This window comes from Pongo pygmaeus, chromosome 2 (assembly GCF_028885625.2).
Source record: "Pongo pygmaeus isolate AG05252 chromosome 2, NHGRI_mPonPyg2-v2.0_pri, whole genome shotgun sequence".
Classification (NCBI taxonomy): Eukaryota; Metazoa; Chordata; class Mammalia; order Primates; family Hominidae; genus Pongo; species Pongo pygmaeus.
In genome coordinates this window covers 85,836,569-85,849,020 of record NC_085930.1, presented here as the reverse complement: position 1 = coordinate 85,849,020, position 12,452 = coordinate 85,836,569, and the positions used below count along the sequence as shown (strand labels likewise).

The following is a 12,452-nucleotide window of genomic DNA, read 5'->3' as shown; positions in this document are numbered from 1 at the left end:
CACGGTAAAAACAAATCTTGATAGTTTTTAAAAATGAAACCAATTTTCATTTATTAAAATATAAGTCACTTCAATTTCTACATTTAACATCCGAAAGTCACAAATTAATTTCTTTCTAGAACGTAAATTCTATGAAGAAAAAGGGTTTGCCTGTCTTCCACAGCTGTGTACACAGTGCCTAGCACATGGTTGACCCTCGATAAATATTTGTTTCAGAAAACAATGCATATACATTTCAACTGACATAACATAGAAAGGGTCTGGTATATTAGCATCTGGGAGAACTTTAAAAAGTTCAAAGAACAACAATTACTAGCTGAAGTACCTGCGCACTTACTCTTAAAAGAGCATAGAAAATTAGAACATTGAAATATGGAGAGTGCTTCTATCTTACACTCTCAACCTTTGCTACTAATCCCTGGACAAGACTGAGTAGCAGATGCACAATTCTTTATTTTTAGTGGGAAACAACTGCATTCCCAAGGCTGAAGGATGCACATGCAAATCCTTCTAGTGTCCAAATCTGCACTGTCCTAGATGGTAGCCAGTAGCCACATGAGTCTCTTGAGCACCTGAAATGTGACTAGTCTGAAATGAGATGTGCTGGAAGTGTAGCATTCCAAACAGGTTTCTGAAGATCGGGACAAAAAATGAACACAAAATATCCTGTTGATAACTTTTTATATTAATTACATGTTGAAATGATGTTGTTTTAGATATATTGGAGTAAAGAGAATATATTATTATTAATATATTAATTATTAATCAATTAATATATTAATTATTAATATAATATAATATAATAATTAATATATTAATTATTAACATTAATTTCACCCTTTTTTTCATTTTTTTAATGTGACTGTTAGAAAATTTTAAAATACTTACGTGGCTCACATTATACTCCTACTAGACAGTGGAAATCCAGACCGATACCTACAAAGTCTGTATGCCACAGGAGGGGATGCTCACTGAAAGGCAGACAGCAGGACCTGATCCCTAATATCTGGATGTGTAAGTAGGAAAATGGGCTAGATGTTCTACCACACAACAATCTCCCTTTGATATGGTTTGGCTGTCCCCACCCAAATCTCACCTTGAATTGTAATAATCTCCACATGTCAAGGGTGGGGCCAGGGGGAGATAATTGAATCATCGGGGCAGTTTTCCCCATACTGTTCTAATGGTAGTGAGTAAGTCTCACGAGATCTAATGGTTTTATAAATGGGAGTTCCCCTGTACAAGTTCTCGTCTGCCACCATGTAAGACATCCCTTTGCTCTTCCTTTGTCTTCCACTATGATTGTGAGGTCTCCCCAGCCATGTGGAATTGTGAGTCCACTAAACCTCTTTCCTTTATAAATTACCCAGTCTCAGGTATGTCTTTATTAGTAGCATGAGAATAGACTAATACACTCCTAAAGACTCGCAATAGCATTGGGAAATAAGTACTATTAGCTTTGACCTAAAGAAACTGAGGCAAGGACGGAGAAGGTACTTCTGCAGAATTACAAAGCTGGTAAAAGGGAAGGCAAAACACTGAAGCAAAGTTAGCTTGACTTTAAAGTCATGCCCTTGTCTTTGGTCTCCTCCAGTCACTCAGAGGGCGCTCTCCCCATGTTCTAAGGGACTTAAAGAAGGATGTCGACAACTGACTCACCCTGCAAAGGCTTCTCAAGCCTTTCAGCCATGTTTCTCCCAGCCACTAACCCACAGCTGACAGAAGTGGGTGAAATAGTGACTAAAATCTCTGAAAAATTACCATGAAGCAACATCCCATGTGCTGCTATCTCACATAAAAGAATTAAGTTTTCCTAAATTGATGTTTTTTGCTTTTTTAAATTGCAGTTATCATTTCCTTTATTAGTTAACATGGATCACAATTTCCTTTTTGTGTTATCAAATACTGCACACATTATTGAACCATGCTCCACTGTTGCACGATTCTTCATTTCAAAAAGAGCTGGGATGAAAACACCCTAATGCTCATACTGTAAGAATTTCTGAGGATACACCCTCCCTAAGGGATACTAAAAAGAAAGAGAAGTTGTTTGTTGTTCTAATTTTTTTTTTTTTTTTTAAGAGAGATAAGGTCTCACTCTGGCGCCCAGGCTAGAGTATATTAGAGTGATCATAGCCCACTGCAATCTCAAATTCCTGGGCTCAAGTGATCCTCCTGCCAAAGCCTCCAGAGTAGCTAGGACTACAGGCATATACCACCATACTAGGCTAATTCTTTTAGTTTTTGTAGAAACGGGTTCTGCTATGTTGCCCAGGCTGGTCTCAAACTCCTGGACTCAAGTGATCCTCCCTCCTCAGCCTATCAAAGTACATTATAGGCATGAGCCACCCCACAGAGCCTGTTCTAAGGTTTTTGACACTTAGGCCAAGTGCCTCCAGTGAGTGATCCTGGCGGAAATGAGGACACAGAGGTGCCTGTGAATCTCATGCAGCATGGGTCAGGCAGGGCCCGGTCTAGAGGAAACCTCTAGGTGTGCCAGGGAAGAAAGGCTCTATTCTCCTACACCCAGGCCATCACACTGAAGGCTGTCCTATGATTCCACATCTCCTCCCAAGTCAGCAGGACTGAAGACTCACAGGGACAAAGCTCTGAAAGCAGACCCCTCCCTTCATGCTGCAGTCACCACGTGATTCCTGCACACTTACACACATGTACATGAAGCAATCTGGACTTTTTTGCTTTTGCAATTCTAAGCTCTCCCCTGTATCTGTCCCTGTCAGTTTAATCCACAACAAAAAAAAAATTAACTAGTGGGAAACCGCTACCTGTGAATTCACTGATTTGGGCAAGTGTATTTCACGCGTTATGAATCAGCTTACTTAGTCTCTTAGCAGCCTCAAGAGCTTCATTTGCAGTGTCTGCTACAAAGAATCTTTGAACTCTCACTCCATTGTCAGACATCAGTTTCTTGCTCTGGTATTCCTGCAGGTTCAGCCATCTTCTGGAGGTTAATTGAACTGCCTACAGAAATTGAAGGAGACAGGTAAGAACATTCATTAATAGCAAGAAAAATAAAAGTCAACCTACATGGCCAGTCTTAGAGGTACTGTCGACTGGCAATCTGCAACCCAGAGTTGAGAGAAGCAAAAGAAAAAAAAAATCCACTTAAATTCATGCCTAATTATTTTTTAACAAAAACTATTAAGGACAACTACACACACACACATGAATGCAGGTTTTTTAAAAATGCTGAAAGCTGAGTGAGGTCTGTGGTCTAGTTAACAGTAATACACAAATATCAATTTCCTGCTTTTGATATTGTACCACAACTACATGAGGTGTCAGCATTAGGGGAAGCTGGATGAAGAGTACATGTGGCTGCTATACTATTTTTGCAACTCCCTGTGAGTCTACAAGTATTTCAAAATAAGTTATTTTAAAAACTATTAAGGATTCTATTATATGGATATGGCTCCCCACCTCTCACTCCAAATAAATAAAGAGCATAGCATTATTTTAATAACTATATAGATTGTTAATCATTGTAAGGTTTTTCAGGAAATTTGTTTAAACACTCTGAAGTCACTGGGCCACAGACTAATTCATTTCTTTACCACAGTTTTTAACAGAGTCTAGGTAGGGTGTGTTTAATGAGATTATCTCTTTCATGCACCAAGGTTGAGTGCAATAACCTGAAAGATTCACTATTAATTAAACTAGTTCCTAAACTGCAACTTGTGTATTAAAGGAAATCTGCTTAACTTTCAAGTAGAAGTGGTTTTCCAATATGCACTACGTGTTTATCTGTGTTAAAAGGACATAGTCAAAGGACACAATAACATGAACAAATAAATTCCTTACATTTTATCCAATAATATCAACAGTATTCCCTACTAAATCCGTAAGCCCCATGTTTAAAAGAACGAAAAAAAAAACAAAAAAAAACAAAAAACAGGAAAAATGAATACACTTAATGTAAACTCCTTTCCATCCATGAGTCATATGCAAGGGAAAAACTACTCACAAGAGGAAGGATGACAATATAGTTAAGGCACAAACCAAAAAAATCAATCACACAACTGGATCACAAGACTGGTAGTACATGGACATCATCTGATACAATCTCTACTGGCTTCTGTCCATGGCTTTAGTGGATGTCCAAGGCAGTGTCACACAGACCATAAAAGTGAGGCCCACAGGGCTTAATCACATGGAGCCATTACCTTTTAGGACATCTATTGTGTCCTTAAAATGTCATTTTCTTCTGGTATCCCCAAGCTATGATGTATTCATGGAGCTCTTTTGAAATAGGGTGATTCAAAGCTCTAGACCCCCACAACTAGACTGTGTTCCACTAAAGGGTAGAAAGTGTGCCTTAAACTTCTCTATATCTCTATGAAGAAGGTGACAGTGCTTGACATATGAAAGACACCCAAAAAAATGCCACTTAGATGGCCAAATGAATCAACCCTGCCTTTTGTCTCCTGATACAGACAATTTTTCATTCCCAGAAACTGGCCACCTCTAAAAATAAAAAAGTACAAGTTAGTCCTTAAGACCTGAAATAAACATAATATAATGTATACACACTGGTAAAAAATTCAAATTTCAACATGATCAAGCCTAAAGATAGCTCTCTGTTCTGTCCTTGTAGCTGCTGGTAATGACGGTTTGGTTTTGCTTTTAATATTGAAGTTGCCTGTACTTCTTCTTTAGAAATAAATAATACTGGGATAAAAATAAATTGTCAGACAAACAATGCTCATATCATTTACTGTATATTATTTTTTAACTACACATTATTTCTTAATCTTACTTTTTAAGTCTTGATGAAATATTAGTAATTTGAAAAACACAAAATTCTGTAAATGAACATACTCAAAGGCTTTATAGTCTTAATAGCGTGTTATATAACATACAAAGAAAAATACAAGTTTAAGGCATTTAGCAAAAAAGCCCCTTAGTGAAAGAAAACATTAAACATTAGCTGTGTGCTATTATCTAGGACCACTCTTAAAAGGCAAATAGGAACAATCAATAGATTATGTCTACGTTGACGTACCAATTTAAAGCCATTAACCAAAGAAGAAAAAATATAGTTTGAAAAGAGCATTTGAGGGAGACTAAAAACAGCCACATTGTGGTTGTGGTCAACTCCTTTTCACCAGAACACTCGCCGTATTAATTTTAGATATGTTAATGCAATCTGCTGGAAACTAATTGCAATTTGATCCAGAGGCCAGCTTCACAGACATGTAACATATATTGACTGTTTCCACACTGACTCAAATGAAAGCCAGCTTAAAGTCTGTTGCTCTTAAATTGAAAACCAGGACAGTGAGCACAGTTCCAAATCCACTGATGACACCTGGCTATCATTCCACAGAGGAATTCTTTTACAGAATAATCACCTATTTTTGTCAACCCAAAACCTGGAAGACTAGGGCCCTGACTGGCTCTAAAACTTCAAGACAACTCCACTTATTAAGAATTTGTAGCTGGGTGTGGGCAGGTGCAGTGGTTCACACCCGTAATCCCAACATCTTGAGAGGCTGAGGCCGGAGGATTGCTTGAGTCCAGTAGTTCAAGACCAGCCTGGGCAACATAGTGAGACCCTGCCTCTACAGAAAGTGAAAACATTAGCTGGGTGTGGTGGTGCATGCCCATAGTCCCAGCTAATTGGGTGGCTGAGGCTGGAGGACAACTAGAGCCTGGAAGGCTGAGGCTGCAGTGAGCTATGATTGTGCTACTACACTCCAACCTGGGTGCCAGAGTGAGACTCAGTCTCAAAAAAAAAAAAAAAAAATTGTGATACATCTATAGAAGAATAATTTATGTTTACTTCTGCATTTTCAGTTGGAAAAAAGGGTGAGGAGAAATCTGCTATGCAAATGGATGGATAGTAGAAAGTACGCTGGAAATGTAATATAAACTGCTGAATAATAACAACAATAATAGTTCCATCTACTATTAATTGAGCACTTATGAGCTAGGCATTATATTAAATATTCATGTTTCATGGTTAAAACAATCAGGAAATGTCAAGAATTATTATCTCTTTCGGTAGCTGTCATTAGTGCAAATCAAGAAACATCCCCGGTCTTCTTCCTTCTAGGCACTTCCTTACTTCAGCTGAAGTTAGGTCATGCCGCATCTACTACCTAGAGTTAGCATCAGATCCCCCAGGTTAGAGTCTCAGTCCCACAGGACTATACCCACTTGAGATGCCAGGCACAAGCCCCAGGTTATTTTACCTGTGCTTCTGACCAACCAGCTATCAACTGGGAGTTCCCAAGACCCCCTTCTAGGGTTTAATTAATTTTATAGGATGGCTAACAGAGCTCACAAAAACCACAGCTGACATTTACCAGTTATTTATAAACGATATGACAAAAGACACTGGTGAACAGCCAGCATGGAAGAGGTGTACATAACAAGGTATGTCCATGGAGCTTCCATGCCCTCTCTGGGGGTACCACCTTGCAGATACCGCCATATATTTGGCAATCTGGACACTCTCCAAACGTTGTCCTCTTAAGGTTTTATGGTTTTATTACATAGGCATGATTGTTACATCATTAGCCATTGGTGATTAACTCAACTTTTAGTCCCTCTCTCATCCCCACAGACTGGGAGGATGGGACTGAAAGTCCCAACCCTCTAATTATGCCTTGGGCTTTCTAGTAACCAGTCACAATCCTGAAGCTACCTAGTGGACTCCAACCACTAGTCATCTCATTAGGATACAAAAGACACTCATCACTTCAGATATCCCAAGGGTCTTAGGAACTGTGTGCCAGGAACCAGGGGTAAAGACCAAATATGTATTTTTTTTAAATTATATCACAGTACCATATCAATTAACTAGTTCCAGCCAGTAAGTTGTGAGTACATATGTTGTGAGACACATTCAGGCCAACGTTTAATTGCCATCCCTCCCACCCCATCGAAGTTTGCCCTCTCTAGATATGGGGAATGGCAACATTCAAGATGGCAGCTGATCTATCAGCCAGGGACCAGAGTAAGGATGGACATATACCAAGTGACTTTACATAAATGTGTAGTAAAAAATACGCCTTTGTGGATTCTTAGCCGCTGAAATTCTGGGGGTTATTTGTTACTATTGCACAACGTTTTTGCCCAGTTGGCTTTACTGACCAATAAAGCCATGTTACAAACTAGGAAACGGGCTGAACTTGCCCAAGATCACAAGTTACTCTGAAACAGTAAAACTTCTGGATCAATTGGGTAACACTGTTGGTTCCCTGTGTTTGTATTCTGTCCCAGAGGCTCTGGGTGATACAGACTGAGATAAGAGACAAGTAAAATAGTGTCCCTTTCGTCAAAAGTCTACCAGGAATAGGACTTTGATGAAATGCTGACAGAGCTCATGTAAGGTAAAATGTAACTACTCCAGGCTTTGGGAGGGACGGAGGTAGAGATGTGAATAGGTGTTGTCCTAAGATGCTAGAATGGTAGAAGTTAATTTCAACTCCTAGGAAGAGCTACCTGTTATGACCCTAAAAATAACATCTTTGCTGCAGGAGACGTGAAGAATCTCTCAGATAATCCATGAATTCTAGAATGCAAGGAATGGAACGGAGTATAAAGATCATCTGCCCCAGTGCCTTTCGATTGTTTCTGCCAGTCATTTGCCAGCCTGCCCTCAGGACCATTCCACAGGCTCTTCTGCGTAAATTTGAGACTCTGTTCAGAGACTGAACAGTAGGGGGAAGACACCAGGCTTTGTTGTCCTCTTTGTGGGTGTAACAGCATCTCCCCTGAAGCTCCAGGTCTCTCCAGACAGCCCTTTCTTCCACATTCCAGCTCCCACTATCTCCCCTGCTGTGACTTCTGCTTCCAACAGCTGGCCCTAGACTCTGCCAACACCACTTCCTTCCTCTCCTACAGCTCACGAAAGATTCCTGCTGTCGTCCATCCATCTCTGTGTTGCCTCCCCAGCCTGTGTGCCTTACAATCTTTCCTGCCCTTTGTTAAATTCTATTAAATGACCTCACAGAATCCCTGTCTTCCCGACTGGCCCTTACTGACACAGTGCTTCACAGGCTGAAGGTGAAGGGGAATGGCAGTGATCCACTTTTAAAAAGGTCTTTGGGACCCTATACTGGAGAAGTTTCCCAGTTAGTCACATCTTTCAAATACTGGGGTTTCAAGATATAAAGGGACCACTGGGGTCCAATCGCCTCAGTTTACAGTCAGGAATCTGGAGGCCTAATGAGGGAAAGTGTCTTGCCTAGGGATCATATAGTAAGCCAGAGGCCTGATGAAAGCTGGACTAACTCCCAGCTTTTTTCCTTCCTTCACATGGATTTTGGCAAAGTGACCATCTTAGGAATAGCATCACATTCTGAAACTAGCTGAGGTAGGTGGGCACCTAGGTTTTGTTCCCTTTGGACTTGTACAATATCCTTGCCATCATTCCCTTCCTTCCTGTGTTTCTTTGATAGAGCAAGCATTTCTAAGCTTGGAGGGGAAGGGGAAAAATACAACTTAAAAGAAAAGCAGCACATAAAGATTTAAGGACCTATGGGAACAAGGGAGCAGAAGCAGAAGAAAAAGAATGAAAAATGAGGCAGGGGACAAAGAGAACTAGGAAATAAGACAATGGCTAAGCGGGCAAAAACTGACATAAAAACTTCAAGCACAAAACTAGACAGCTACACAGAAAAAAAAAAAATGACATGCCAAAGAAATCAACCTTCGCCCCATGGTTTTAAAATTAGAGGTGTAGAGACAACTGAAATAGCACCTGGGGTGGGGAGGTGGGAGAATCAACAGAGAATATGAAAAGAAATGTCCCTGAGCTGGGCACCCCTGAAAGGGAAAATCGTCTACCCACTGGCTCTGCACTTGCTCCATCCTTCTTCAGCCCGACTTTGCACACTAGTACTGCTCACTTGGGAAGGCAGCATAAAGCAGTATTAGAAAGAGCCCAGGACTTACTAGTAATCAAGAAAACAGAAATTTAAACAAAACAGAAGAAGCCATTTCGCCAAAAGGAATGAAGATGCCACTGAACACAAACACAAACACACATACACACACACACACACACACACACACACGCAAGATCTGATACTATTGTTGAAGGTCTGGTGAAATGCACTTTCTCAGATACTATCCTTACAACAGAACACTAGTGCAACCACCTTCCAAAACAATTTGACAGTGTTTATGAAAACTAAAGCACCCTCATTCTCTGACCTGGAAAGTCTACTTCCTGGGTATCTATCCTAGCAAAACATGTACCAGAGATACATGCAAGGATCTTCTCTGGAGAATTGTACATAACAAAAGGATACGATTGGAAATGATCCAAATGCCCATCAAATAGGAAACTGGCAAAACAAACTATAACATATTCTGACTGTGTGAACTATTTAACATTATCTATGGCAACACAGTATCACCAAGTAACCATGTGTACCCCTACATTTCTCAGTTCTCTTGTAGCTAGTATGCCAAAACCTTTAAGAGACCATGTGCAACCCTCCAGAGCCCTATCTGTTGGCTACAAGGACCTGGAAGCCACATGTGGAGATGGTGGAGTCACAGGTGAGATTAGGCTGGATTATAAGAGTTACAACATGGGGGATGTCACCTGACCCACATATGCACGACTGAGAAATAAAACGTTTGATGTTGTTAACCACTGAGATCTTAGGAATAACTCATGATAACAGCATTGACTAATCTAGCCTATTAAGTCTGAACATGGTAGCATTGATTATTCTACAAGGCACAAGACTAAAAGAAACCAGCAAGTTGCAGAACAATATATACAGCAGAAGAACATATGTTAGACACACATGTTCACACATGAAGCAATAATGCATATCTTCTAAGGACAGATACATCCATAAGTAAATGTATAGGAAAAGGTCCAGATGATGTTCACCAAGCTATTGCCAGTAAACTTGGGAAGGGCAGACCAAGAAATTTCAACCTAATCTATAATTTTAAAAAATTTTTTTAATAATGAATTTTTAAATAAATTCATTTATTATTTGTGCCATAAATATCAATCTACTTAAAAGCAACATTGAGAAAAAGAAATAAAAGCCAGGCTTTATAACACAATGGTGTAGCCTTAAGTCTCTATTAACTTGTCTGCAAAACAAAGGGCTTGCCCCTTACTTAAATGTAGCAGGGTTCTTCAAATGTGGTATGAAATCAAGGTGGGTGAGCAAAAGCCGCATTTTCTGTTATACAGAACTACCACCTCTAATATAAACTCCTGCTGTTAGATATGAAGAGGCTCTTAAACCTCATTTCGAGCTCTCAACAGCAGTGACGACAGTGGAATACAAACAAGGAATTAGCTGTAAACTCAGAGGAAAATATATTTCCCTCTCATTACAGGCATGGCAACGAAGGCAGATGCTTGGTGGGCTGTGGCAAGTCAAAAGTTAGTATGTGTCTGTTATATTTTAGTTTTGCCAGTGTTGTTCTGTATGCAAATTAGCACCGATAAATCTACCTTAGTCACGTTACCCAGGAAATACGAGGCCTCAAATAAACGTGTTGGTGCAAGTGAAAAGACAGATATAACTCAATGTGTCTCAATATAAGTGTCATAAAATAAAAGGCCTGCTTGTTTAAAACAGGCTCTGATGAAGAAGGCACTTTAACTGTGCCATCCCGTAAAAGAGACTAAGTGGAATCCTGTTTGTAAGAGGAAAAATAATAATACCAATAATGCTGTTCTGTTTAGGCCTTAATATGATGACACCAGCATGTCAACTTCTCTTTCAGCATGAAAACATGCTATAGAAATAGGTAAGAAAAGTAACCATTGGGATTAGAAGCCTAAGCCTATGGAAAGGAAAAAAATAATAATGTCAGATGTAGAAGGAAGAGTAGGACTGTGGGTACTGACACTGTTCCTTTTCCCTCCATGTTCAGGCTAAAGAGCAGTCTTCATTGGAAGTCACCTTTGAAAACAGAATGTCACTTTTGTTTAGCACTGCAATACTCTTCACCACTCTCCACTTGGGTTCTCCCTGTTTTGCACACTGTAAGAAAATGAATTAACCAATTAATTAGTCCCCTGTGGCTGAGTTCCTAAACTCTAGAAGGGGTACAGAGAGATCCTACCTACCCTATAGATGGCAGAAATGGCAGCTGACATGAGTTTCACTTCCTCATTTATAAAATAGAGGATACTAACAGGCCCATCTCAAAGGCTGTTGTAAAGATGAAATGAGTTAATATATGCAAATAAACTGGAACAGTGCCCATGACAAGTACTCAAAAAAAGTTAGCTATTATTATTTAATCCAGAAATATAAAAGAGGAGGAAAGGTGTAACAAGTAGATACCTGGCAATCATTAAGATAAAAATAGTAGGTGATCATATAAATAATTTTGTTTTAATAGTGTCCACTGAGCCCTGCTCATTGTTTTAAATACATTTGTAAAGGTATTTTTAAACTCTAATCATGGAATTTCTATACTTGAATCACTCAACAATCACAGAAAAAGAACTGTAATTTGCAAAAGGAAGAACTAGAAAAATCTCACATTCAGAAAGCATCTTAAAATGTGCTACTTAGGGCCAGGCGCAGTGGCTCACACCAGTAATACAAGCACTTTAGGAGGCCGAGGTGGACGGATCACAAGGTCAAGAGATTGAGACCATCCTGGCCAACATGGTGAAACCCCGTCTCTACTAAGAATACAAAAATTAGCTGGGTGTGGCGGCATGTGCCTGTAGTCCCAGCTACAGGGAGGCTGGGGCAGGAGAACTGCTTGAATCCCGGAGGCGGAGGTTGCAGTGAGCCAAAGGTTGCAGTGAGCCGAGATCGCGCCACTGCACTCCAGCCTGGCGACAGAGCAAAACTCTGTCTCAAAAAGAAAAAATGTGCTATTTAGTATAAGTAAATTTACTTTTCATCTCATTTGAACTAGGTTATCCCCATCTCACAGAAGAAGTCTGAAGGTGAGACAGGTTGGTTAAGTAGCTTGTCTAAGGCCACTCAGCTGATTAAGAGAGAGTCACAATTTGAACCCAGGTCCCCCTGCCTAAAAAAAACCCATGAGCTTTCTATTATCACATCTGACTTTTTCTCTTTTTAGTCAGTCTGTAAATCCTGTGTCAATTAAAAACTACTTGGAACCACCACAGACAAAAACTATACTGCCATTCCTGACCTAAAATTACTGTTTTCCATTTTAAAGTATGAAAAAATAAAGCGGCTGACAAATTGGTAATAATAATAATGATGATATGGTACCTGAAAAGCCAGTGTTGAAGGGATGTAAAACTTAATTAGAGTGGATGGCTAGAGAAGAAAAGTACTTTAAAGTTTCTACATCAAGAGAAACAACACTTGAGTTATTCTTCATAGGACATCAGACTAGGATCAGACCAGCACACGAGGCCATTTTTGTTCCATTGACAATGCATCTCTGATAGTGCCACATGTCTTATCTAAGGCCTCCAGCAGTAAAGCAAGCAGCATCAGTTT

At 39.8% G+C, this 12,452-nt stretch overlaps 1 protein-coding gene across 3 annotated transcripts in view; it reads right to left on the bottom strand.

Annotated features, from left to right (window-relative positions):
• The window catches only part of SUCLG2 (succinate-CoA ligase GDP-forming subunit beta), a 292,876-nt gene that overhangs the window by 235,001 nt on the left and 45,423 nt on the right, over window positions 1-12,452 (bottom strand). For all 3 annotated transcript variants that reach the window (XM_054480754.2, XM_054480755.2, XM_063661853.1), the window contains exon 2: window positions 2,841-2,982. In XM_054480754.2, the coding sequence (XP_054336729.1) occupies window positions 2,841-2,982 (142 nt within the window). The remainder of the gene's footprint in view (window positions 1-2,840; window positions 2,983-12,452) is intronic.